We start from the raw sequence: 25098 nt of genomic DNA on the forward strand, positions 1-25098 counted from the left end.
TCCAAACATCCAAACACACAAACTCACAAACTTTCACATTTATAATATTAATAGGATTGTTGTACCCGGGATACCCCACTTAACAAACATATGGGAGTACAAACTGCTGTTGGGGCACACATCAGGGTGCAGCAGAGAAGCAGCGGTTTTTGGTTTATTGTTCTCCCTCCATCTGTCCCCACAGTTTATTGCCCCCTTTATCTCCCCCAAAGTTTAATGTCCCCCTCATATGCCCCCCAGTTTATTGTCCCACCTCCATCTATGCCCACAGTTTAATGTCCCTCTTCATCTGCCAAGGTTTAACATAAAAAACATTGATCTTCATTTCTCATCACTCCTCTGCCGCTCTGTCTCAGGTGTCTTGTTTTGCAGTGTTGAGGGAGCTGCAGGCATGATGTGAATGATCTCATCACATTGCGTTTACCGTTCCTGAAGCAGAGCACACAGGGGAACAGTGGAGAGGCCGGGGCTCTCCGCATCTGCCTCACCACTGTACTCAACTCATTGGGGTACAGATGAGTTGAATCCAGTACATACCTCCTGCCAACCAGGACAGCGGGACACAACCTGAAAACTATGACTGTCCTGCAGAATCCAGGACGGTTGGGAGATATGTCTTCACCAGATGGCAGACCCCGGTCTGTGGACCTTTACTGAAAGTAGTTGAGAACTCCAGCCATAGAGCATTGAGGAGGCGCCATAGATCACTATGATGCAAATAGTCTGGTCTCTGAACCCGACAATATATTGTGGGGATTTTTGGACCATATTTGCTGGTGTACATTGGAACCTTGTGATTCTTTACAGGCAATTTGCTTGTTTGCCACTCTCAGACTTCAGACAGCAGTCTCCTGTCACTGTCACCCTACTCTCTCAACAAGCCCCTTAAAGGGGCTCTATCAGCAAAATCATGCTGATAGAGCCCCACATATGCGTGAATAGCCTTTAAAAAGGCTATTCAGGCACCATAAATGTTATATTAAACTACCCTCCCGTTTTAAAATAAAACCCTAAAAAAGAATGTTATCTACTTACGCATCGTGCACGCTGGCCGGCATTCAGGGTGCGCCGTCTTCTTCATCCACGCCTCTTCTTCCTCCGATGTCCTCCGGTCCCGTCCTCCTCGCTTGCGAACTGACACTGAAATGGCCTGGGTGCCTGCGCAGTAGCCGTAGTAGAAGCCGCATGCGCCCAGGCCATTTTTTTTATATCAGTGTCAGTTCGCGAACGCTGGAGGAGGACGGGACGGGAGGACATCGGAGGAAGAAGAGGCGTGGATGAAGAAGAAGACACACCCTGAATTCCCGCCCATCGTGCACAGTGCGTAAGTAGATCACATTCTTTTTTAGGGTTTTATTTTAAAACGGGGTGTAGTTTAATATAACTTTAGCGGTGCCTGAATAGCCTTTTTAAAGGCTATTCACGCATATGTGGGGCTCTATCAGCATGATTTTACTGCTAGAGCCCCTTTAATTCCAGGAAAGCTGCAGTTCTAGCCTGGTATAGATGCCTTCACTAATATATACAGTATAGGCATTAGTGGAGACAGTATCTGTACTGTAAGCGCATTACTACAGAGTGCCCAGTAGAGGGAAGCAGAGCATAATACTGTATTCACTATTACTGGCAGCTACGTCCTCCATCTGTAATAGCAGGAGAGCGCCAGTAGAGGGAGGCAGAATCCGCATTTATGATGAGATTTGTCCCCGGCCGGCTCCCATACTGTGATGTCTGCTGGCAGGGCTGTATGAGTGGAGCGGCTGCAGTCACGCAGGTAACACAACGACACGTTGTACATACTGCAGCTATATGGAGCACAATAGCGACTTTTCTATAAACCTCACATAGGTAACACCAAGACAGACACCCACAATGACACAATACAACACAGAGGCAATCACACAGTGTAACACAATGACAGACTACAACACCCTAATACAAAAGAAACCATGCTATAACAACCACATAGGGACACGGAAGCATATAACATATATACACCTGGAACAGTGACCTGACAGTCACACACCATGTAACACAATGACACACTGTAACACGTGGCACTGACACCCAGCTGACCACCATACGGTGATATACAGCCCACACCATGACACATAAGAAAACTGACACAATGATACTGAAACACACAAGCAGTCAGACATGTAACCTGGAGTTCCTAGGCCCCTATGCAGAATCTACAGTGAGGCCCCCACCAACCTTGTGTTATTTAGGATAGAAGGTCAGAGGGACCATTGGAACCCCTCAGGGTCCAGGGCCCAGTAGAAATTGCTATATCTGCCCCCCATATAACTACAGCCTTAGCACAGCTGGCTATCTCCAATGTACTGAGTGACACACAACCTCTAACCAGTCTTACAACATGACATATGACAGTACAGGGACATCCTACACTTGCCATATGGTACACAGGCATAACATGACACAGTAACACACCATATCTAGCACACAACCACCCTCACAATACATGTTACATTGACACAACACAGTGCACTGCTGTTTTTCCACACATTGTATCATCACAGTCTCCTCCAGATGCAGCTACCCTTACTGTGGATGTCACCCATGTGTATAACAAGGGCCACAAATCTTTGGCACTCCAACAGTTGGGAAACTACAATTCCCAGCATGCTTCATTCATTCTTATGGGAGTTCTAAGATCAGAGTATGCATACTGAGAGTTGCAGTTTTACAACAGCTGGAGTGCTAAAGGTTGCTGATCCCTGATGTGTAACATTGTTTTATAATTTGGAAGACCTGATTCAGCCTCCGTGACCCCCAGCCCCAGAGCGATTCTGTGAGACTAGACCCTGTAGTGGCATCAGTGTCTATTACACTATTGCCTTTCTCTCCTCCCCTCCTGCTCTAACGCTTGTCCCTTTCTCCTTCCCCGATGGCCCCAGTGGTGTTGCTCCCACATAGCCAGAGTAGTTTATTCTCCCTAGTATTCTCAGCATTTGCCTATGAGGTGATGTGTGTACCCTATTTGTAAGCAACAAAGCAATGAAAATAATCACTGATGAAAATGAGAGAATTAGACAATGTCTCTTATGAAAAGACTGGGAAAATTACAGTGCCATGCATGTAGTGTGCAGCACTATATGGCTTTTTTGCTCTTCAGAGTACACTGGCCCCCTTACCACTGGGGTCTCTTTGCTCTTGGTCTGTCACATCCTCCTTGTCCTATCACATATGTATCCTTGTCTTTGTGCTAACAGATGTGAATACCTATGCAAACTTGTACTTTGCCTGGAACTTAATGAGAGTCATAGACGGTAAACAGATAAGCAGCGTTGAGGGGGATATATAACCATATGATATACGTCTGTTTTTTTTGCGGTCTCCCACCAAAAGTTGAATGCACCTTTAAGATAATGTACACACATTTACAGGCGTTTTCTTTAACCAAATGGAGTTTTCATACATGTTTAGTTGATGTCCATTCCCATATGGTTTTTCATAGTGATGACTCACCATCAGTATGTGACTTGCAGGGGTACAACACCCAGACGTCGCACAAATCCACTTAACCGGCTGCTTCAGTAGACGGGAAGTGCAATCCAGTGGATGGGACTGCAGCGCCACTTCTATTACTACAATAAGAACAGCCTGCATGTGCTCTCCATCCACTGCACTGGCTTCCTGGAACAGCTGATCTGTGCAGGGTCCGCGTGTCAGACCAGCATGGATCATGTACCAATAAACTATTCTGTGGATAGGTCATCAGTATGAAAAACCATATGGGGCAGTACAATCCGTTTAAGGGTCCATTTTGTAGACTAGACAGACCTTATGTGCATAAAAAGTGGTTATTTTAGGAAACCAATGGACCCCATAGACTATAATGCAGTCCACATCGTTTCCGTTCGGTTTTCTCCTGAAAAATATGGAGAGAAAAGGGCTGCATTTTTCATGCAGAGAGGGAAATGGAATCCCTGTATGGAGTGGCAAGCGCAGATGTGAAGTGAGCCATAGATACATTATTTCTTTGTCACATTGTAACGTCAGATGCCGTCCGCGCATACCATCTGATTTGCTGTGGAATAAGTTGGCGCTATATAAATAAAGTTATTATTATTAGCAGCCATATTGCTTGTCATTCGCTTTCTCTTTAGCTTACTAGATATAGCTAATGAAATTCTCCCTTCTGCTCCCAACACACGTGTCTCCTTGGCACCTGCAGACCTGCATCTAAGCTCATATATGGTCATTTTATGGATTCTGATGTGTAAGCAGCTGTCTGAGCCGTCCCGTAAAAACTGGTTCTAGCAGGAAAAAATTGTACAGTGCTGGAAAACTGCGTGGTATCATTTTACATGAGGTCTGGAGGATCACACGCATGAGAATTATGTATAGGCTAATGTATGCATCCCACATAGACCAGAAGGATTGACTTCTTGTCCGAAAATTCCTAAAACAGTTTTAGAGGAATAATTTTATTTATATGGCGCTGACACATTTCACAGCACTTTATAATTCAGAAGGCTTATGAACAAACTGCAATAGACATTACAATGTGACAACTTAATTACCATATCAAACAATAAGCCCTACCCGCAAGAGCTTACTATCTATAAGGAAATAGAGGTGACACAAGTATTAGAAGGGCTTTTTTGGTACCTTAGTCCAGCCATCTTTTAACCCATCAGTGACCAACATATAGCCTTTCCACATTGGCGACTGTGTCAGTTGCAGTGGAATAACGTGGGGTCCCCTGTATGCTCAGGAACCTGCAGCTAACATCTGGGATTGACAAACAGAACTTAAAAAAAAACCCACCATAACCCATCCCAAAATATTTAATAAATAATAAAAAATAAATACATCACACATATTGGGTATTGTCGTGTCTGTACGGACCCGAGCAATTCAGTTGTAATGTTATTTTACCTGCAAGCTTAATGGCGTAAAAATAAATGTCAAAAACAATGCCAGAATTGCTATTTTGTTACAGTTACATTGATGGAAAAATAAAACAAATAAAAATGTTTTAGGGCTTAGTACGTGTCGACGGATAAAACCAAAACATTTTTGGACATCAAGGTCTAAATCAGGCCAGGCACTAAAGGGTTAGTAAGGTCATATAACTGAAGCTGTATGAGCCCATCACCAGCTGGTATCTTTGAATATACATATACGATGTGCATGGAAGGCAGTCATTTCTAGATTGAGGGGAGAATAGAGTAGGAAGGATAGTTTAGGATGAGAAATGTTATTGTAGTGTGTGCGGAGGTGTAGGACAATGTGATCAGGTCACGTAATAAACTTGCCTAAACCGATGTGATTTTAGGGCTTGCTTGAAGCTGCTGTAGTTGGGTATTAATGTAATTGTCCATGGTAGAGTATTCCAGAGCACTGACGCAGCTCTAGAAAAGTCTTGGAGATAGCAATGGGATGTTCAGATAACACAGGATACAAGTCTAAGGACATTGTCAGAATGGAAAGGATGGTTAGGGTGGTAGACAGTGGCCAGGGAGGAGATATAGGGGGGCGCAGCACTATGGATGGATTTTTGGGTGAGTGTAATAAGTTAATAGTGGATGGGCAACCAATGCAGTGACTGACACAAGGTTTGTAGCAGCTTAATAGAAAGATGAGTATGGCAGCCGCATTCAGGACAGATTGTAGAGGGGAGAGTTTAGTAAGAGGAAGAGCAGTTATAGAGAATTGCAATAGTGAAGACAAGAGAGAATCCGAACAACTGAGGGGTTTGGATGTTCCAGTAGTGAGAAAAGAGCGAATCCTGGAGCCTGCTGTTATAGTAAGGCCAAAGATGGAAATGGAGATACTGGGGTCTGGTTAGTTAGCAGGTGGCGGGAATACAAGTAGTCAGGATATCATTGGAGACTTTTGTAGACCAAGTGGTCCAGTTTCGAGGTAAAGGAGAGGTTAGAGACGGGTCAGTCATTGGTCGCACAGAACAGGATGAGGGAGAGAGTTTCGGTAGTGCAGTTATAACATGTTTAAAAGGGGGAAAGGTGAAAAATTTATATGAGGACATTGGCAGTGTGAAACATTCAGTCCATTTAAGGCTATGACTTATTCTTATTTATCTTTCATCGCTATGAGGAAGAGTTGTTGTTGAGTAATATGGCTCATAGGAAAGGTTTGCCCTTCCTTTCTTATTTAATTGGCTTAATTTTCACCTTTTTTGGGCTTGTTGCGCTTTTATTATGATGAATTGGATAGGAGGTGTGGCCAAAGTCTAGTTTTTTTTCACCGCATTTTTAACTTGCGCCTATTTAAAAAAGGTGCAAAAAAAAAAAAAAAAAAATGCAATTGCACTGAAGTACATGGGTAGTGTAAAAAGCCCATCATATCACACAACGCAACATTGGAATCGCCATTCCATGCGGTACATTTTGCGCAAAATGTATCATGCCGGTGCGTCTGGCGGATATAAGATTCCAATTTCAGCACTGGCTGCGACCCTTTATGTCCACGATCCAGACAATAGACCATATGAGGAGCATACACAGAAAGAAAGAAAGAAGGTGGCTATTTTTAATTTTTTTAAAAAAATTAGTCTTGTCAGAAAACTTTTGTATTCTGTCAGAGTTTTTACGACTCTTTTTTTTACTTGGGTTACTTTCACACTGTATTTTTCCATTTCATAAGGCTGTTTTCACGTTATGTCTCTCCCATCAGTCTAAAGGGCTTTTCTACAATTTGGATATCGATGATCCATCTTTATTTACCATTGATGCTCTTTACAGATATTGTCAATGCCGTCAATACTCGCTATCAGTATGACTTTAGGAGGAAATCCATACAACTATATAATATACAAAGCTCCATATACCGTAGCGCCGGAGCCTGGAATTGCAGCCTCACTCCGATTCGCTTGAATAGGGGCAGGGCTGATCGGGACAGTATCAGGGGTGACCCTGACTGATCTGACAGTGATGAATTACCTTCGATATCCTGGACAGCCTCTTTAATCCCATCCACACACTGTGCGGAAAACGAATCTTATTCACTTTGCCGATACTGTAAAGCACAGCATTTTTCCCCACTGTGTTTCTGCAGCAGTCAAAGACTCTGTTCCTGGCCCCTAATGGATATTTCATAGTGATGACTTCTTCACAGGACACCCGGATTCTGTACACAGCAGCTGTTATGGCAGCCCCAAGGCACCGCTCTTATTACTTGAATAGGAGAAGGCTGCGTCTGCTCCCCATCCACTGCAGCACATTTCACTTGCTGTGTGTGGGGTTTAGCTATTGAACCCCCCTCCAGTCCCCCATCAGATCACATGCTGATAACCTGTCCTATGCATAGGTCATAAATCTGAAAAATCCATATGGAAACAGAAAATGCCTTTAAGCGTGCTGTCGTGTACATACGTCATCACATGGGGGAAAACCATGTATAACGGGCAGCTTGTATGTTGTGGAAGTGAGCTGAATATGGCAATCTGACAAAGCTTATAAAGTTGTTAATAATTCTCTATTATATGTGTACAGCCACTTTGTTTCTTGTTCCCCTTTCTGTCCATGTGGTATGATTGGAGTTCTTCTCATATACAGCATGTACTCTTTCATTGTTAGATGTCATGCACACGACCATGTGCACAGTCAGTGTGTTAGCCATGTCTTTCACAGCTAGCCCAATGACCAATTCATTTCTATGGCCCCATACACACAAACGTTTATTTTCATGGTCCGATGTATGGGGCCGAGAGCAAACCTCAGGACAGGTCCTATTCATGTCTGTTTTGCGGACCATGTTCACTGGCCTTGATGAATGGTGCTGGGGAAGCATGGACAGATGTCATCCGTGTGCCATCCGTCCGTTGTTCTGGTCTGTTGGTCAGCCAGTTCACCAGAGGTTTGCAGTCTAGTGTCTGTTAGCATACAGGTGACCTGTATAGTTAGGGGGCGTTCACACTACCGTCGGTGTCTGACAGGTAGTGTCCGCTCCTAGTGTCCGCTCAACCCTGCATGCAGGGTTCTTCTGTCCGCTTGAGAAGTCGGACATCTTCACTTGCGGACAGGGAAGGACAGGCACGGAGTGCAAAACAACGCACCCGATGCCCATTGAAATGAATGACAGGTGTCACGGACACAGCTAGTGTCCGCTCCTAATGTCCGTGCCAGATTTTGAGCGGACACTACCTGTCGGACACCGACGGTAGTGTGAACGCTCCCTACTTGTGTTACTCATTACTGCAATGAAAAACTGCCATGTAGTTCCTCAGCAATAAAGCGCTGTGTGAGCCCGGCCTGGGCAGGAAGTTTCTTTGTATCTTTTTGTTCTAGCACATTTTATCCTGTTTTTTAGGCAGAGGTGTAAATGTAACCTTCTGGGCTCCAACTCAGAATCTATAATGGGATTCCCACCTACTTCGTACCACTTAGTTTATATGGCAGAGTGACCTTTGGGGCCCCATCATGGTCAAGGCCAGGTCTGCACCCCCTATAGCTATGCCCCTATCTTTAGTTGTGTTTCTTTGGATACATGTGCTCAATGTTTAGGCCGTGTGCTGCACTAGAGGAACCCAGGCTAATAATTTCCTCTTCTTGTCACTCCACGTGCAGGCCTAGAGCGCAGGCTGCAGCAATTACTGCTATAAGTGCCCCCTCCCCCTGTCCATAGATGATGCCGGCTCCCAATGTTAGTTCCTCTTACGTAAACTTCCTAGATAAACCAGAGCTATGACTGGACAGGGCTAGATATAACTTGAGCGCACCCTCACCTGGCACTTAGCACAGCTGACTGAATGCCTGCTGGTCACATCCGTGAGTTACATCCTGACTTTCTGTATGATAATGATGGTTTATGTCTCTTGTTCCCATCCCATGTACAATACAATGTCACTTGGCTGGTGTTCTTACCTAGGCTGATGCACGTGACCGTATTTTAAATTCTTTTTTTAACAGATGGCACACCAACCCATTCATTTGTATGACCCAATACGTGACCATGTGGGCACTGCAAAACTCTATGTAGTTAAGTGTAGGTACTTCTACGTAAAAGCACCAGTGTCCAAAGTTGGCATATGGCTATGCTGTGACACTGTAATTCTGATTTTGTGTTCAGGTCTGATTTTGCTTTTCTTAAAGGGACAGGCCACCCTAGCAGTTTGTTTCTAGGATATACCTGGAAAGGTGCTGTACATAGTATAGCACTTTTTTGTGTCTGCTCCCTAACTTTGACTCTATGCAAACAGATGTTTTCATCCATTGTTGCACATCACTGGTGTGAACCTAGGGTTGTTGTATCTCAGCATTTGTGCTGAAGGTTTGATGGAAAGAACAAAGAGCATGGGTGAAAAGGGGGCACCTCTTTGTTATTCTTTTTATTTCAAACTTGTCAAATAGTATCTTATTTGCATTTAGTCTTGCATTTGGAGAGTTATGTAAGTTAGTTTTGGCCCTGTATAAGTTATCTCTAAATCCCATCTTTTGTAGCACTGAAAAGGCAAAAGACCAGTCAATGTCATCACCAAAGCGTTGGAGTACCCTGTTTTCTATTAATTTTGTTAGGTGCAAGACTCGCCTAGTATTGTCAGAGACCTGTCAGCCTTAGATATGTTACACCTAATCAGTGCACACTAATGTTGGGAGAATTTGGATTAAAGTCTATGTAAAATTGCTGGAACTGAGGTTAATGTCAAAATTCAGTAGAGAAAAAGCCTTCCAATGCTGTCTGTAGATGACAAATGAGGGATAAGAACCCTGTAGAAATAATATAATAGTCAATTGAGAGATTGAGAGATTTCCCTTTGGGAAGGGTTAATAATGTATTCTAATATGTCCATGTACTTTGCTTGGGTCGAGTGAGTACCTTTTTGGGGTTTGTTCCTATCGTCTTTGTCTTTTGTTGTTTACATTTGTTAATGTTCGTGTTTTCTGTTATAGTGTTATAACTGGGGAAAAAATGTAAAGTGTCACACCTTTAACACTAGGTTCACACCTGTATTTGGGTTTCCATTTAGGGGTCCGCTTGGGGACCCCTGAATGGAAACCTAATCTGTTTAAAAAAGTGGTTATCTTTGGAAACCCACAGACCCTAAAGACTATAATGGGGTCTGTCGGGTTTCTGTTTGAAAAGGGTGAAAGATGCAAAGAAAAAAGCGCTGATTTCAGGGCTTTTCTCACCAAATTTTTCAAGCGGAATGGGGAACATAATCCCCAGGCAGAGACCGGACACAAGTGTGAACCTAGCCAAAGAAATGCTGCTGCACCAAAAGAACATGCTTGTTTTTCACAGTAGTTTTAGGCCCGATTCACATTTGCGTTCGGTATTCCGTTTGGGGAGTCCGCATGGGGACCCCCCCCAAACAGAATACCAAACGCATTGACAAGCGGTGAGCTTATGAAAACATACAGAAACCATAGACTATAATGGGGTCCATGTGTTTTCCACGTGCTGTCTGCACGAGTCATGTACTGTAGAGAGAAAAGCACTTCCTGAACTACTCTCCTCTCTGCATGACTTGTGCGAAGACCGCGCGGAAAACACCCGGACCCCATTATAGTCTCTTTGCCTCCATTTCTTTCATAAGCTCACCGCTTGTCAATGCGTTCAGTATTTTGTTTGGGGGGTCCCCGAGCAGACTCCCCGAAAGGAATACCGAACACAGTTGTGAACCAGGCCTTAACTGCACCATCTGAATACTTCTCACAGCTGAGAATTTGTTACATTTACATTCATTTTATTATTATGAGCAGTAGCTGCAGTCTCTAACACGTTCTGATAGTTTGTTAACTTTTGCCTGCACTGATCCATTACATCGATCTGGAGTCAAGACAGGTTGGCTAAACCAAGGGTACCCAACTATTTTTATTAAAAGTCTACTGATCAGGGTCTGCCATCTAGAAAATGTCCAGTATTTATATATGTCAAGACACACCACTAACACCAAGACGTTTTGTGACCCATTTAGTAATGGTGCCTACCTTTGGTAACATATAGGGCTGAACCCTCCATGGTGCCCCCCACATGTTATAATATCCCCTTGGTGATTCCTTTGGAGCTGTAGAGGGCCGTGAGGAAACTCCCTACTACCTTCCGCATAATGACACTGACAGAGAGATCTTTTTGCACCGATGTATCATAATAGCAACAGGAGGTCTTTTCCTGTTGTCATTATGAGGCAGGGGTCCAGATAGCTGGCAGCAGTTTGGTTTCGGACCCCGGTCTAGATTTTTACATTATAGCAAACCCTCAGCTGTGTACTTGATCAGGATTGGTTTTCATTCTCTGGATATATAGAGGTCCCCTTCAATGATCAGCAGAAATATTTATAAAGTATAGAAACTGCAACCCAATTGTGTATTACAATATTAATGTCCCCTATTACACATGGGACTGAGAGGGAGCATCCAGATGTGACATGGTCTCTTTTTGTTCCTTGCAGAGTCTTGATGATCTGAGCACTCGCAGCGTCAGGAAGTGACCGGCACAGTAAGGTAAACACTGCCACTACTTGAAGAATGTCACTAATGTGCAGAATGGCCGGAAAGTTTCTGCATGGGGTGGCCACTTCCCGGCTCCAGCCTGCGCTACCATGGTGACGTCTGCTTGCTTCTTGGCTGCCCTTCTCGACAATCACCGCTGTCTTGGAAAACAATCACTTTTTAGCCCGGAGACATTTTAACTTTTTTTTTTTTCTTTTTTATATTCCCAGTATGTATTCACAAAGAAAGCTTTTGTAGACGTTACATGTGAGGATACAGGATCCGGTCGTAGTATAGGAACAGTTTTGGTTTTCTTGCCTCCTAATTTTCACTGTGGTTTTTTAGGGTACAGATATTACACCCAGTGTCCTGGCAGGTCCCAGTGTGGTGAGTCTATGGAGCTGTAGAAGATCATTCTGCTGTAGCATTGGGTTATGTGACTTGTAAGGCTGTAGTAAAGATAAAGTAGATAAAATAGGGTATTGTGTAGATTTATAAGGCAAATGTAAGCTATATTGTGAGCTCCTGCATTGTAGTATTGGAGTTATGCTCAGCCCTTGGGAAGTAACCTTGTGTCCTCTGTCTCACAGTTGATGGCTTCTGCTCTGAACCTGAAGTCGGAGAAGCTGATGCTGATAGAAGACGGCATTCCCCCAGCCAAGAAGCCCAGGTGAGTTTTCATTCTTTATGTAGACCCCCCTGGTGACTGTTCCTCAGAGTGTTTGTGTGTGTGTGTGTGTTTTTTGTTTTTTTATAATTATTGTTGTTACACAGTAATACGCAGCATTGTTTCCTGTACCTGCTGTACTCCTGTTTTTCCTTCTATCCTCCTGGAGGAAGAATAGAGAGCATTGTCAATGTCATGTGACATTAGACCTGAAATCTTCTCTTCCAAAAAAGGGAAGTGATGTTTCCTTGGTATGCATAAATAGTATGTGCGTGAATAGGTCTCAGTAAACATTTGACTCGACCAAACAATAGGTAATGCGACAATAAAAAGAGATCCAAAGGCATCAGGTTAGGGTTAGACTATATCACGAGCTCACTATATCTGAACTCATTTGACTGGTCATCTAAAACTTGCCCTATGGGTAATTTCTGGATTTAGTTGGACTCTATGTGCCATATATTGGAAGTGTTACTGAGAATTTGTGTATAGTATATCTGTGCAGCACTTTTATGTAGGCACTATGTGGCAATATTATAAGGTACTGTTCTATAGAAATCCCAATAGTGCATAGTCATGTAGAATAGTAACGTTCTATCATGTAAGCACTGCGTGGCTCTATTATTTCTGTAATACTGCTTTGTCGTTTCCCTCTTACCAGAGAAGACTTCTTTTCCAGATTTCTCTGCTGACTTTTTATCCTGCATTGCTCCAGACCTATGACTGAAGTAAATGATAAGGTTATTAGCTGGTAATACACAGGGATTCAGACTAATAGGTCACGTCTGAGAAAGACCCAAACATTTAAATTCCCCTATAATATTTTAGAGTTGGAGAATATAAACCCCTCCGGGCCCCTATCTGTTATCTAATGGAAAATGAGCTCCCTGGATAAATCGAATCGGTCTCCATACCAGTGACTGCTGTTCTCAGAGTTAATAACCGTCATCTTTGCTGCTTTTCATTGGTAAAAATACAGAGCAAACTGTTTTTGAGCAAGGAAATCCTCCCCCACACTATCTAGGAGTCACTGCCAAAACTGGGTAACTAGACCCCCACCAGTATTTGTCTTTAATCCCTAGAAGAACGCTCTTTATCTCCATGTTTGTACAGTCTGCCCTTGAAAGATCACTCAGCAGAAACCAGCAGCCTCTGTAGGCAAGCAGTGTGTTGTAAAGGACCACAGAAAAAGGTCCCTACATGTGCAGGCACCCATTATTCTGTACAAGATGAAAACTAGTCTCTGATATACGGTAAATCTCTACCTCTGTTTTCCCTTGTTAGCTTAATGGTTATTCTATTCCGAGCAATATCTCCCATTCTGTTTATTGCTGGGACAAACACAATTTCAGGGGCTTTTCTATTTTTCTAATACAGAGCTCCAAATTCCCTGTTTTCATCACAAAACCAGTTAAATATAGGGCCATTTTAATACTTTTTTGGGCTGAGTGCAGAGCTTTTGTAAGTGGACCCCAACAATTACCACTACTTAGACTTATCTCCCAACACAAGGCGAATTAGTATGGTGGCACTCCACAGCAAATAATTTTATGTTACGATGTGCTCCTAAGCCCACCTATGACCCCTCCCATTTCTATTATGTCTCTTTGTGCCCTTACACAATCATAGTAACCATCAGTTTTGTGGCACACAGTATAATGTCCTCTATGTGACCCACACAAAGTATAATGCCCCTCAATTCCCCTCAATGGTCCATAAGATGAGTTTATGTGCGTACCTGAGGATGCGGATAGTTGAAATCGGGACACATTTCCACTGTTCCACTGCAAGAGGCCCCCACTGCCATAGGGCCTGATGTGTATTTGGGTGCACCATTTTCCCTATAGCTAAAGTGGCTCTGGCTACATATTAAAATTTTGTCTGCTTGCAGCCATCACTAGAGGAAGCTGCTAATTACAAATTTCCACAGCACCCACCACATAAATACATGTGTCACTCTCCCCCTAATGACTTCAGCAACTCATACCTGCATTTCCTCAGCCCTACCACGTGTCCCTGATTCTAGGGTGTTTGAAAATAGTATAGCCCTTAGGAGTAGAAGCTTAAATAATCTGTGCTGCTGTGGACCTTTGAACTGTTTAATGATCCTTTTTAAATGCCCTAATGATGAGCAAACAAACTTCTTATGAATGCCTGCTCTCAACTATTGGCAGATGTAAACAGGGCAATGATCAGCTGTCCTCTGTTTATATGGGGAGGCAAGCAGGACTTTTCTCTTTGTAACCAAATGGTCAATGGGTTTCCAATCTGCCTTGTGTGAGATTTCCAGACACTCTGTTCTTTCGGATTCTGATCCTGTAATTCTCCCATCTTCTGTTTATTATCGGCTGATATGTACAGAATTGGATCCATTCCAGTCTTCAGGTGCAAAGATTTAACTCTTGGTGTAATATTAGCAGGTGGTCGGGGGTGACTGTCTCTTCCATCTTGTAGCTGGTGAGATGTGTTCCCTCCTGATGACCTAGCCAGGAAATGGCAGGTTAATGAATAATCGGGACGTCTGCTGCGTGTGGAAACACCATTTAATACTCATTTGTTACTTGCTAGACTTACTACGGTCCCCGCCAGCTTGCACACTCCACACCAACCTGACTTCTCCATGTTTACGAGCTGTGCACTTTGCTCTTGCCATGTTATATTGGAGACCTGTTCTAATCCCTATTGCCCCCACCCCCTCATTTTAGTCACCATGATCAATCATGGGGCAATAATCTCATAAGGCTTCGTTCACATCAGCTTCGGAGTCTCTGTTAAAAAAAAACAAACAAAAACTCCATCACAGATTCCGCCGAAAATCTGCAGAGAAAAAAAGTCCTGCGTGGTGGACTTTTCTCTCTGCTGGTTTTATATAGTTTATGGTGTCCAGGTGTAAACGCTGTTTTAGCAAACAGCCTGTCCGTCATTCAGGTCCACGGATGATATGAACGACTGAGAGCACGATGCAAGTGTGAACCTGGGCAAAGAGAGATACATTCTAAATAAGTCCTGCGTTCCCGGTACAGCTAGTACAGCTTACTACCTACCGGCCTCTTCCTTACTCTGTCATGCCTGTCATGGAATGCCAGTGTTTTGTGCAAACATACTGGTCTTACAGTGCTGTAAAATAAGATTACAAGTGGGATTCATCCATATTGGTTATAGCAATATCTTGAATAGTGGAATGTGTGTGAACACTGTGGAGAATTGTTTTGATACAAGGACCCCAAGGCAATACATCATTTGATGCAGATCAGAATGGGGGACATGTTGTCCTAAGCATCTCTTAATAGTTCAGTCTCAAGCGTTGCACCTGTATGTAGTGTTCAGATCTCCATTATCTCTCCCTTATAGAGATTCTTTGCACTCATAGGGGGGAACTTTTTAAAAATGGCAATCCTTCAACCAGTCTTAATGGATTCCCCTCCAGGCAAACAAGACACTAAAATTAGTAACTAGAGTTACATGTAGATGTACCTGGTTGCAGATCTACACCAGCCAGGGATTGGTATAGATTTGTGGTGTAAATTACACCAGTTTTTTTGGCCTGAGTAATAGTAAATCTTGTAGACCAGGGTTTGCCCATCCAGAGTCACAACCCCACTCTGCCCACTGTCTAAAAAAAGAGTGTTGAGCTGTGCACAGAGTAGAAATATGACACCGAGCGCCAGAGATGCGCCAACACGACACAAGTCTCTGCCAGATTTCCGGTGGAAACACAATAGTAAATGAGGGTCATAGTGTTTCTCTGGTCTTCAGCTTATGACATTGACCACGTATGTTTCTTCCTGCCAGTTAAAATGTAATGGGCATGCCATCATGTTGTGACGTAGTGGTGATAGTAGGTTCACTTGGACGCAGACAATGTCAGTCATGGTACTAGTTCTGTTAGACCGGATTTTGTATCTTCCAGAAAACTCTTACCAAGCCTAAAGACGAAGAAGCCCCAAGAACTGGTGCTGGTGATTGGAACTGGTATTAGTGCAGCTGTAGCACCTCAAGTGCCAGCGCTGAAGTCCTGGAAGGGGTTAATCCAGGCCCTGCTTGATGCTGCTAATGACTTTGACCTTCTAGAAGAAGAAGAGAGCAAAAAATTCCAGAAATGTCTCCATGAGGACAAGAACCTGATTCACGTAGCTCATGACCTCATTCAGAAGCTGTCACCGGTTAGTGTTATGCTGTGTATTTGTATAATGGGCTATGTGATATTAATGTGAATGGAGAGGTTTCCGGATCCTTGTATGACTTCTCTTAGTCTGTTTTACAATCTTGGCTTATGTTTCATGCTCTGTTCTGTCCCTCTTTACAGCGCACCAGTAATGTTCGCTCCACGTTCTTCAAGGACTGTCTCTATGAAGTTTTTGATGACCTGGAGTCAAAGATGGAAGACTCAGGGAAGCAGCTCTTGCAGTCCGTGCTGCAGCTGATGGAGCATGGTGCACTTGTTTTGACTACTAACTTTGACAACTTGCTTGAAATATACGCAGTTCATCAGGGAAAACAGCTTGAATCCATAGACCTCACTGATGAGAAGAAGGTAAATCTCAGTGTAGAGGCAGTCACTGTGGAATGACACATTTTTTCAGCAGCATCTGCCATATGGCAAGATGAGTGTCTCGCCTCAGGTGACAGATTGCAAAGTTCGTGAGGGTGGGAGACACTGAATCAGTAATGGAACCGCTATTATTATACTCTTCAGACCCCAGAGTATAATGAGCAGAGGCACAGGGCAAGTGAAGGAACATAAAAAGCATTGTTACTCATGTCCACTGGGCTCCATCAGAGGTCCCTGTTGTCTTCAGGTATCTTCTGGCCTCCTCAATGACTTCAGAAACCGCTGGGTCCCAATCACAGGCCATAGCAGTCTCTGCCACCATTCAGGAGGCCCAAAGACCCACACTGGAGTCCACCTACTCATTATACTCCACAGTATAGTAATGGTTTGTGGGTGGTGAATTCCAAAAACGTTCGGTTTGGCCAAACCTGAATTTTTTGGAAGTTTCATAACAAAAACTGCAGTGTCTACTATGGGACATTATATTGTGTGTAGGGGCCACCATGGAATACTATACTGTATGGATTGGCCATTATGGGATATTATCTCTTAAACTACCTCTCAGAAAGTTAAGAATAATGTTTTGTAGAGTACACAGTGTAAAGCGGTTGTTCATGAACTGGACAAACTTTAGAGGGGCGGGGGGGGGGGGGGGGCGGGAGGCAGGTGTAACATAAAAAGAAAACAACCTGTTCCCAGTGCTCTGGTTTTGGTCGTGCACTGTGCCTTGCTCCCTGGGAAGCCCTGCACCCCACGTGACAGCCAAGGATAGCAAATGGCTTCAGCTGTCACTAGAAAGAGCCTGGTCATGTGATTCACATTACACCTGCATTGGGAACCCCCGGAGTTGCTCCAATTCTTGGACAACCTCTAAGCAGAGCACTGAAGTTGAGTGTACATCCAGGGGCTCATTGGTGTATATCAGTCAGTGCTGAGTGGTGTGTATGTGCAGTGGTAGTCAAGTCTAATTCTCTTACATCGAGGGGAAACGCCATTTTAATTTTCGCATCAGGCAACAGAAAAGCTAGAATCAGCCCTGCCCAGTTATCATCTATGATAAGACTACTACTTTGGCTGACTGCAGTATCTGAATATTCTCTTGTTGCCAGGTACTTGAATGGGCTCAGGAAAAGAAGAAACTGAGCGTCCTGCACATACATGGAGTCTACACTAATCCCAGCGGCATTGTCCTTCACCCTGCCGGATACCAGAACGTTCTCAGGAACACTGAAGTTATGGTAAGCTCACCCATTCTAATGACATCTTGCTGAATATCGAAATTGTTACCTTAGACTGGCATCAAGGCAGTAGTTGTAACTGTAAACTGAGATCCTATAGGGTCACTTAAACAGTCCTTTTCTGAAATACCTTGTCATTCATGTTGCACCTTCCTTTCTCTTAAACCACCTCTCACAAAATTATGGGGATAATGTCACTCCTTAAAGAGAGACCACCTTTTCAGGTGTGTGGAGACTTGCGTTCCTTATACAGCCATAGTTGCTCCAGTGCAAGGGAACATGGGAAGAATATGCAAATCTGTCTCCCAAGATGTAAACAGGGAGACAGTGCCTCTGTTATGCTGCCCTCTATGGGAAGCACCCTGAACATCATGCCCGACTTTCCCAGAAGTCTTTACTGCATAATGCGTACTGCATACTCCCTGTTTACATCTTGGGAGACAGATTTGCATATTCTTCTCACCTCTCACAAAGTCAGCATGTTTCTGTCCTGAAATACCCGGTACTTCTTCTATTACTGTATATCTTTTAACCACCCCAGTCACATGCAGCCGTGCCATATGATAAGTATACTGTCTAATAGTTTGTGCTGCTGGTGATGGCTTCTTTCAATACAGGGGAAGGTGAAAAAAAAAAAAAAGCAAAAAAAACCATACTCTCCTGTCACAGTTTCTCCGGGTCTCCCAGCAGGGTTCAGTCCTGCTAATCGGATGTTTTCATCTGGTAAAAGTCCCTGTCTCGTGACTGCTGAGGTCAATCAAGGGACCCGGGACGTCACAATGTGGTGGGGACTTCTGCAGGAGTAAAACACTGGAGCAGCGTGACTGGACCATGCTGGGAGAGACCGCAGCACCAGGGACAGGTGAGTATAGGTTTGTTTGTTTTTTTCTTCCTCCTTCCCCATCCTCATATTAAATAAGTGGTTATCCCAGACAACTCCTTTTAACACTCCCCTGTATTGTCTAATATCATATGAGCTGACAGTTCACTTATGGGTTTATATGATCTCATTATAAATGATAGGATTATATACTGTTATAATTGATATTACATGGTATTATATGGCATGTTGTTGATCGTATTACATATTCTAATTTATGTTTATATGTTATAACATGTAGTAATATAATATGTCATACTAATAGGCAGTCAAATTATAATCTATAAGAATTATAATAATTGCGTAGTTACACCACATATTATTGTGTTTATGGTATAATTTTATATTCTATTTCATGTTATTAAATATTACAAACCCTCCTGCAGAGAGAAATTCAGAAGCTCTATGAGACCAAGTCGTTCCTTTTCTTGGGCTGTGGTCGTACTGTAGACGATACAACGTTCCAGGCCTTGTTTTTGGAAGCCGTGAAACACAAGTCTGATTTGGAACACTTCATGCTGGTTCGTAGAGAAGATGTGGATGAATTCAAGAAGCTGCGGGAGAACATGCTGGACAAAGGGATCAAGGTCATCTCCTATGGCACGGAGTATTCTGATCTCCCTGAATACTTTGAGAGGCTGGCAAATGAAATCTCTACAAAAGGGCGCACAGGTACAGTTCACATTTCTTGCTCATTGTTTCATCAAATAGGTTGTGCTTGGTTATTTGCATCTAGTTTAATGTAAAATACTCATCACAGTGGTGGATAGTGTAATATTACAGGTGGATGTAGGGAAGTTGGAAATGAAAATGAACTAAAATGTGGATAAATATAAATTTCTACACCTGGCCTGTGGAAACAATTTGAGCATAGATCAACTTGGTAGGTTTTTAAAGGGATATTCCCATGTCGCATACTCACCAGTCTTCACTGCTGTAAAATCTTCTTTCTTCCTGGTTTCTTGCATCATTTGGTGGGAGGGGTTTCACATGCAACCTGCTGTTTAGCTCCACCCCCAAATTAGCAGAAGAAGAGTTCAGAAATGAAAGCAGCTCCTCTCCCCTATCTGAGGGAAGGGAGAGAAGGGAGCTAGGTCACGTGGTGTAGACACAGGAATAACTAGATACACAGGCTCGCTCCCGTGCACTAAGCCCCTCCTCCCTCCCCCTGAGAGCAGGCAGCTACATCACTTGACTTTTGAGCAGATAAGTCAAGGGCTGTGTCAACAATGAATTGAATAAAGTAAGATAGTGGACAAACAAAGCAGTTTTGCTGAAGCAGTGTATTGAGGAAAAGTCTTACATCCACATTAACAAGCAGTATAGATAGGATCCTTGTGATGGGACAACCCCTTTAAGCATGACTGGTGCCTTTTCTTTATTCAACCTTATCAGCTACATTACTATGTTATGGTAGCTACCAGAAGCATTGCAAGTGACATACTGGATTTACGGTTTCCCCTGTGTAAGACATCCTCCTAGTTTCATAGGTGGCCAGGTAACTGTTGGACAAAGAAACATGAACAGAAAAATAAAATATCTATTCAGGATTTATATTTGTAGGCAAGGGAAAATTGATGATTCTATGTTAGGACTGATAGAGTCGCCAGCACTGAAATCTCCTAGGGTATGTTGCTCTTTTAATGCCTGCACAGAACTTTGTGGCAGTAGTGGCTAGCACTGCAGCCTTGCAGTGCTGGAGTCCTGGGTTCAAATCCTGTCAAGGACAACCTCTCCAAGGAGTTTGTATGTTCTTCCCATGTTTGCGTGGATTTCCTCCCAAACTCCAAAGACATACTGATAGGGAAAAAAATGTGCATTGTAATCCCTATATGGGGCTCACAATCTACATAAAAAAAAAGAACTTTGTGGCAGTAAAGGTGGGTTTATATTACCATTGTTTATTGTCCATTACTCTCATCCATCAAAGAATGTGAGCAATGGTCATTAAACAACAGAGGCAGATGGAGCCCCCTCCTTCTGCATTCTCCCCATTACATGACTGTAACTTACCAAGGCGATTATGAATGGTACTCGAGCAGATGGATATTTGCAAACGCTTGTCCAGAACGCAGTGGAAGTAGTCAGATGAAATAGTAACTGCGTTCTGATGGGAGCCCACTGAGAATATAATATATATACAGATCAATGAGACTGAAGTAAGGTGGGTGGCTCTCTGGCCTAATCTGTCATTATCTTACATATTTAGTCTCACTGATATATACATTCAAGCTTTGGGGCGCTGTTACTGCTTTGAAATAATGTATATATGCAGTAAGGTGAGGCCTAAGGCTGGATTCACACCTGCATTGGAGTCTCCGCAGAATCCACTTAAAATCGTTGGAGAGAAAAGTCCCTCTCCCTGGGTTTCTGTATAAAACTGGTGGAAATGCGGCGGACCCCATTATAATCTATAATCCCACTCCCTATACCTATAAGTGGGTCTTCCACATGCTTTGCTGCATGTGGCCTAAACCCTGCCCGCTTACAATGGCTACTGAGAACATTTTGGTGATAATACCAGAATTATCGTGAAAATCATGCTATTATTGGCCATTTCCGGATGGGTACAGTTTTGTATAATTGTGTAACAGAATGTTGTACAGTTTTCTAATGGACTAGATAGCAATTTTTTGTGGTGTTAAAAAGTTGCAATTATGGAACATTTGCACACTAGTTTGCAAAATTTTGCAGCTTCACACTTGAAAAAAAAAATAAAAATAAGAGCTTTCCTGAATTTTCCCATGGACATCTTATTCACTATGACTTTTAAGTTGGTGCAAGTTATAGGGCAAATTTACACCTGCATTTTCAGGAACAAAAATAAATTGTTGGGCAATACCTAATAAAAGATTTTTCAGCATTTACAGTTACTAGTGCTTTTCCTCTTGCATTGGCTCCTTATTTTCCGCCAACTTTATTATTACTATTATAGTCTATGGGATCCGCAGGTAACTACTTTTTAAGCAGTTTAGCTTTCTGTTTTTCAGGTCCCCAAGCAGACCCAAAGAACAGAAAGCTGAACGCTACAGTGTACCTAGGGCAGTGATGGTGAATCTTTTAGAGACTGAACCCAAAACCCCCTAATTTATCACAAAGTGCCAACACAGCAATTGGACCTTAATAACGTGTGACTCCACAAGTGCACACAATTACAGACCAGCAAAATTTGGTCATACAAATGGGGCTTTATAGCGCTTCCTACTCCACTGTGACCCCCACACAGTACAATCTGCTCCACAGTGGTCCCCATACAGTACAATTTGCTCCACTGTGACCCCCACACAGTATAATCTGTTCTACGGATGGGTGCCCACCTCTGGCACCCGTGCCATAGGTTCGCCATCACAGACCTAGGTTAAGTAAGCAAAAGTATTAGTGTTCAGCCATGACACCAAGTGCTGTCGGAGTTGTGCCAGAACGTTCTGTATGAGTCTAGGGTCGTTTCTTTTATTTTTATTCCACTTCTTGCCTTTTGCGTAGTGTAAATAATCCAGTCCGCCATCTGAATAGTCTCTGTGACGCCAGATTCCCTCACCGCAGCTCTGACTATTAGTAGGATCTACAATTCAATTCCTTCTTTTCTCTGTGTAACAGGGTTGACCAGGGAACTTCCCCCGAAAAATGGCCCCAGCCTTGCAAATTATCAGAGCAAAGGTAGGGAGGCAAAAATGTCCTGTGTTGTCTTGTGCAGCTATAGAAGCCTTGACCTCACCCAACCTTCCAATCTCCCGCCCCACCCCACAAAAAAAAGAAACTGATCCAGTGTATCAGTTAGCATGTGTTTTTGTATAAATGAGTACACTTTCAGCATCCATTTTTTTCCCTACAGAATAAATTAAAAGGATTTTTTTTAATAATTCTGATAACCCATCAGCTGTTCCAGTAGCGGCCAGAAGCTATAGATATGAACGGCGAGTGCTTACAGGATCTTTTATTCAAGCCACACAAGCGGACCTTCATATCTCTAGAACCAGCGCTCTACAGTAGTCAGGGCTGCAGAGTTGCCAAAAAACTAACCTGTGTGGAGTCTAAGTATTGAACCCCCAGAGATCACCTTATGATGACTTATCAATTTGGGGCCAAACAGTTATGCATTATTTAGATTTATTTAATTGAATTGATCCATAAATAAAACTTCAAGGGGTTTCCTCATCACGGCCTCATGCAGGAGTTTTCTCTTCGTATTTTTGCAGTGGATTTGAGGACCGATGTCCCAAACGGAATACAAGTGCAGGTGTGAATCCAGCCTTACAGAGGCAGCACTATTCTCTCTCCTTCCAGCTTTTATGTACCTACAATGATCCCTTATAACAAGGTCCGCAGTTGTGTGAGCAGGACTAGGTCAAGACAGGTTTCTATAAATCATGAATGTTCATATTCACTAACAGCCATAAACTGCTGGAGGTACTTGTAAATGTGATGCAGCAAGCAGAGCTGATATTGAGGTGGGTTATGCCCGGATTCTGCCTCCATTGTTTTCATTAGAGGCAGAGATTGAAGAACACAGTGGAAAAAAGAAAGTGTCCTGCTTGATCTGACTGCAGGAAGCAGAAAATAAAGAGGAGTCTGAGTTGGAGGTCCGCCTCAAATTCCTCTTAATTTTCCACCATCTGAATATACCATTATTCTTGATTCTTTTAGGGTCTGTTCACACAGTTGTTGAACCATGTGAGGTTCCAGTAAGCTTCTGATGCATCCACCAAACATTACAGGTCCAGTTCAGTTCTCTTGCATGTGTCCTTTTCCTGGGTGCTAGGTGTGTTTGCCATTTTCTGTTTCTCACCCCCCCCCCCTGAGAAAAAAACAACTTGCAATATATACTGCATTCCTGATCATCATCTCATGCAATAGGAAGTATACAAACTGCACCACACCACAGTCTATTTCCCATCTCTCATCCACTCTTGTGGAATTGTGACGACTACTACTGTACTGTCGGTACAGAGAAAGAACTGGGTGAAGAGGCTGCAGAGCTTGCCCCCTGCGCCCTCCTGACATGATGAATATAGAGGACAATGGGATTCCACTCCAGCTCACACCTAAATAAGAAGCAGATCTCCGCACCTCTCTCAAGACTTGGATTATACCCTGACCCAAAGATACGTCTAAGGAGCCACAAAGTGAGACCTTTATACTGAAATAAGATTTGGACTGCCTGGGTTGTCCTTGGCACTCTTTGCCATTAGATGACATGACTCAAGACTCTTCCTTCTTGAAGCCCTTTCTCTTTAGTTGCTCTTCTGCTGATCCTAATATCTGTTTCTGGAAAAGCTGGCATAACTTCTACTATTGCACCCACTCTGGGTTTGTCACTCAGCCATTAGCCATGTCTGCCTAATGCAATCTGTCTACCGCTCTCATAAACCTGTCCGTAATTGGAAAGCTGGGTGATAGCCTTTCTGGTGGCTATGTTGCTTTTTTCCCAACAAAACATATAATTTCAAAAATTCTGCTTTCCCATCCCCCATCTAGTTAAAAAAAAAAAAAAAAGTTACTTTGAGTTATTTTTAACATTTCCACATTACCATTTTAGGGCAAACACATGGTCAAGAGTTAAGCTACGAGGAGGAGGAGTCTTGTGAACTCAAGCACCAGTTTCTGCCATTTTTCCTTGAGGATCCTGGGCATTCTAGAACAGACAGGTCTACGCAGACTGATCGAGAACATGGCATCGTGTTATCAGCACTACCCGTGATGCCTCAGTCTACAGAATCGAAGACCAGTTGTCAACAGAAATCATCCCTACAGCTGTCAACACCGGACAGCCGGACCTTATTGATGGTGGAGGAGCAATTGAGAAGCTTCACAACAACACAAGAAGGTTTACGGAAAGGAATAATGACCAAGGTAAACACTTTACACTTAGACTTGTGCCAGCTCACCCTGGGCATTAACAGGAACAGCGCAGTGTTTAAGAAGATCTTGAAGGTGGAGACGGATAGAAACCAACTGCTTGCTCACATGAACACCAACATCAACAAACTGGCTGCAAGCCTACACCTACTGGCGCTCCAGCAGAGCACAAACCACAGGGAACTAAGAACCTTGTTTGACCAACAGAGGGAAGCACCCGAGGAAACAGTTGCCGAACTGTCACCTTCCCCTTCCTCCGTCGCATTATCTCCTCCTCCTTCCCAACACCGCTACTCCACGCGAGCTAGAACCGCTCCATCTCCTGCCTTAAACTACAGCTCAACTCTAAGGCCAAGGCCTGCAAAGAGAGGGCGGAAATGAACAATAAACCTCCTGTATGGACTGCACAAATTTGGAGTTTTTCAAATAAAAATTAAAACAAAATGAATTTAATTTATTGGAAAATCTAGTTCCTATTGTTCTCT

The 25098-nt window shown here is 43.2% G+C and overlaps 1 protein-coding gene across 2 annotated transcripts; it reads left to right on the forward strand.

Annotated features, from left to right (window-relative positions):
* The first annotated feature begins 1714 nt into the window (after positions 1–1714).
* FAM118B (family with sequence similarity 118 member B) lies at positions 1715–25098 on the forward strand. Of its 2 annotated transcripts, XM_075280146.1 has the most exons (9): positions 1715–1774; positions 11381–11432; positions 12011–12090; positions 15998–16250; positions 16394–16621; positions 17749–17877; positions 19144–19429; positions 22355–22414; positions 24294–25098. In XM_075280146.1, exons 3-9 carry the CDS (start codon positions 12014–12016, stop codon positions 24992–24994), a joined length of 1734 nt encoding a protein of 577 aa, XP_075136247.1. In that variant the 5' UTR covers positions 1715–1774; positions 11381–11432; positions 12011–12013; the 3' UTR covers positions 24995–25098. The 2 variants fall into 2 exon arrangements, with proteins under 2 accessions (XP_075136247.1, XP_075136249.1); XM_075280148.1 differs by lacking the exon at positions 22355–22414 and having other exon boundaries at positions 15977–16250.

This window comes from Leptodactylus fuscus, chromosome 6, assembly GCF_031893055.1.
Source record: "Leptodactylus fuscus isolate aLepFus1 chromosome 6, aLepFus1.hap2, whole genome shotgun sequence".
NCBI lineage: Eukaryota > Metazoa > Chordata > Amphibia > Anura > Leptodactylidae > Leptodactylus > Leptodactylus fuscus.

Bases quoted from the DNA above. Each gene is read 5' to 3' on its own strand.
- FAM118B (XM_075280146.1), top strand. From the start codon at position 12,014: ATGGCTTCTGCTCTGAACCTGAAGTCGGAGAAGCTGATGCTGATAGAA. The intron at 16,251-16,393 runs GTTAGTGTTATG...CCCTCTTTACAG, and splicing joins TCATTCAGAAGCTGTCACCG to CGCACCAGTAATGTTCGCTC. The intron at 17,878-19,143 runs GTAAGCTCACCC...ACCCTCCTGCAG, and splicing joins TCAGGAACACTGAAGTTATG to AGAGAAATTCAGAAGCTCTA.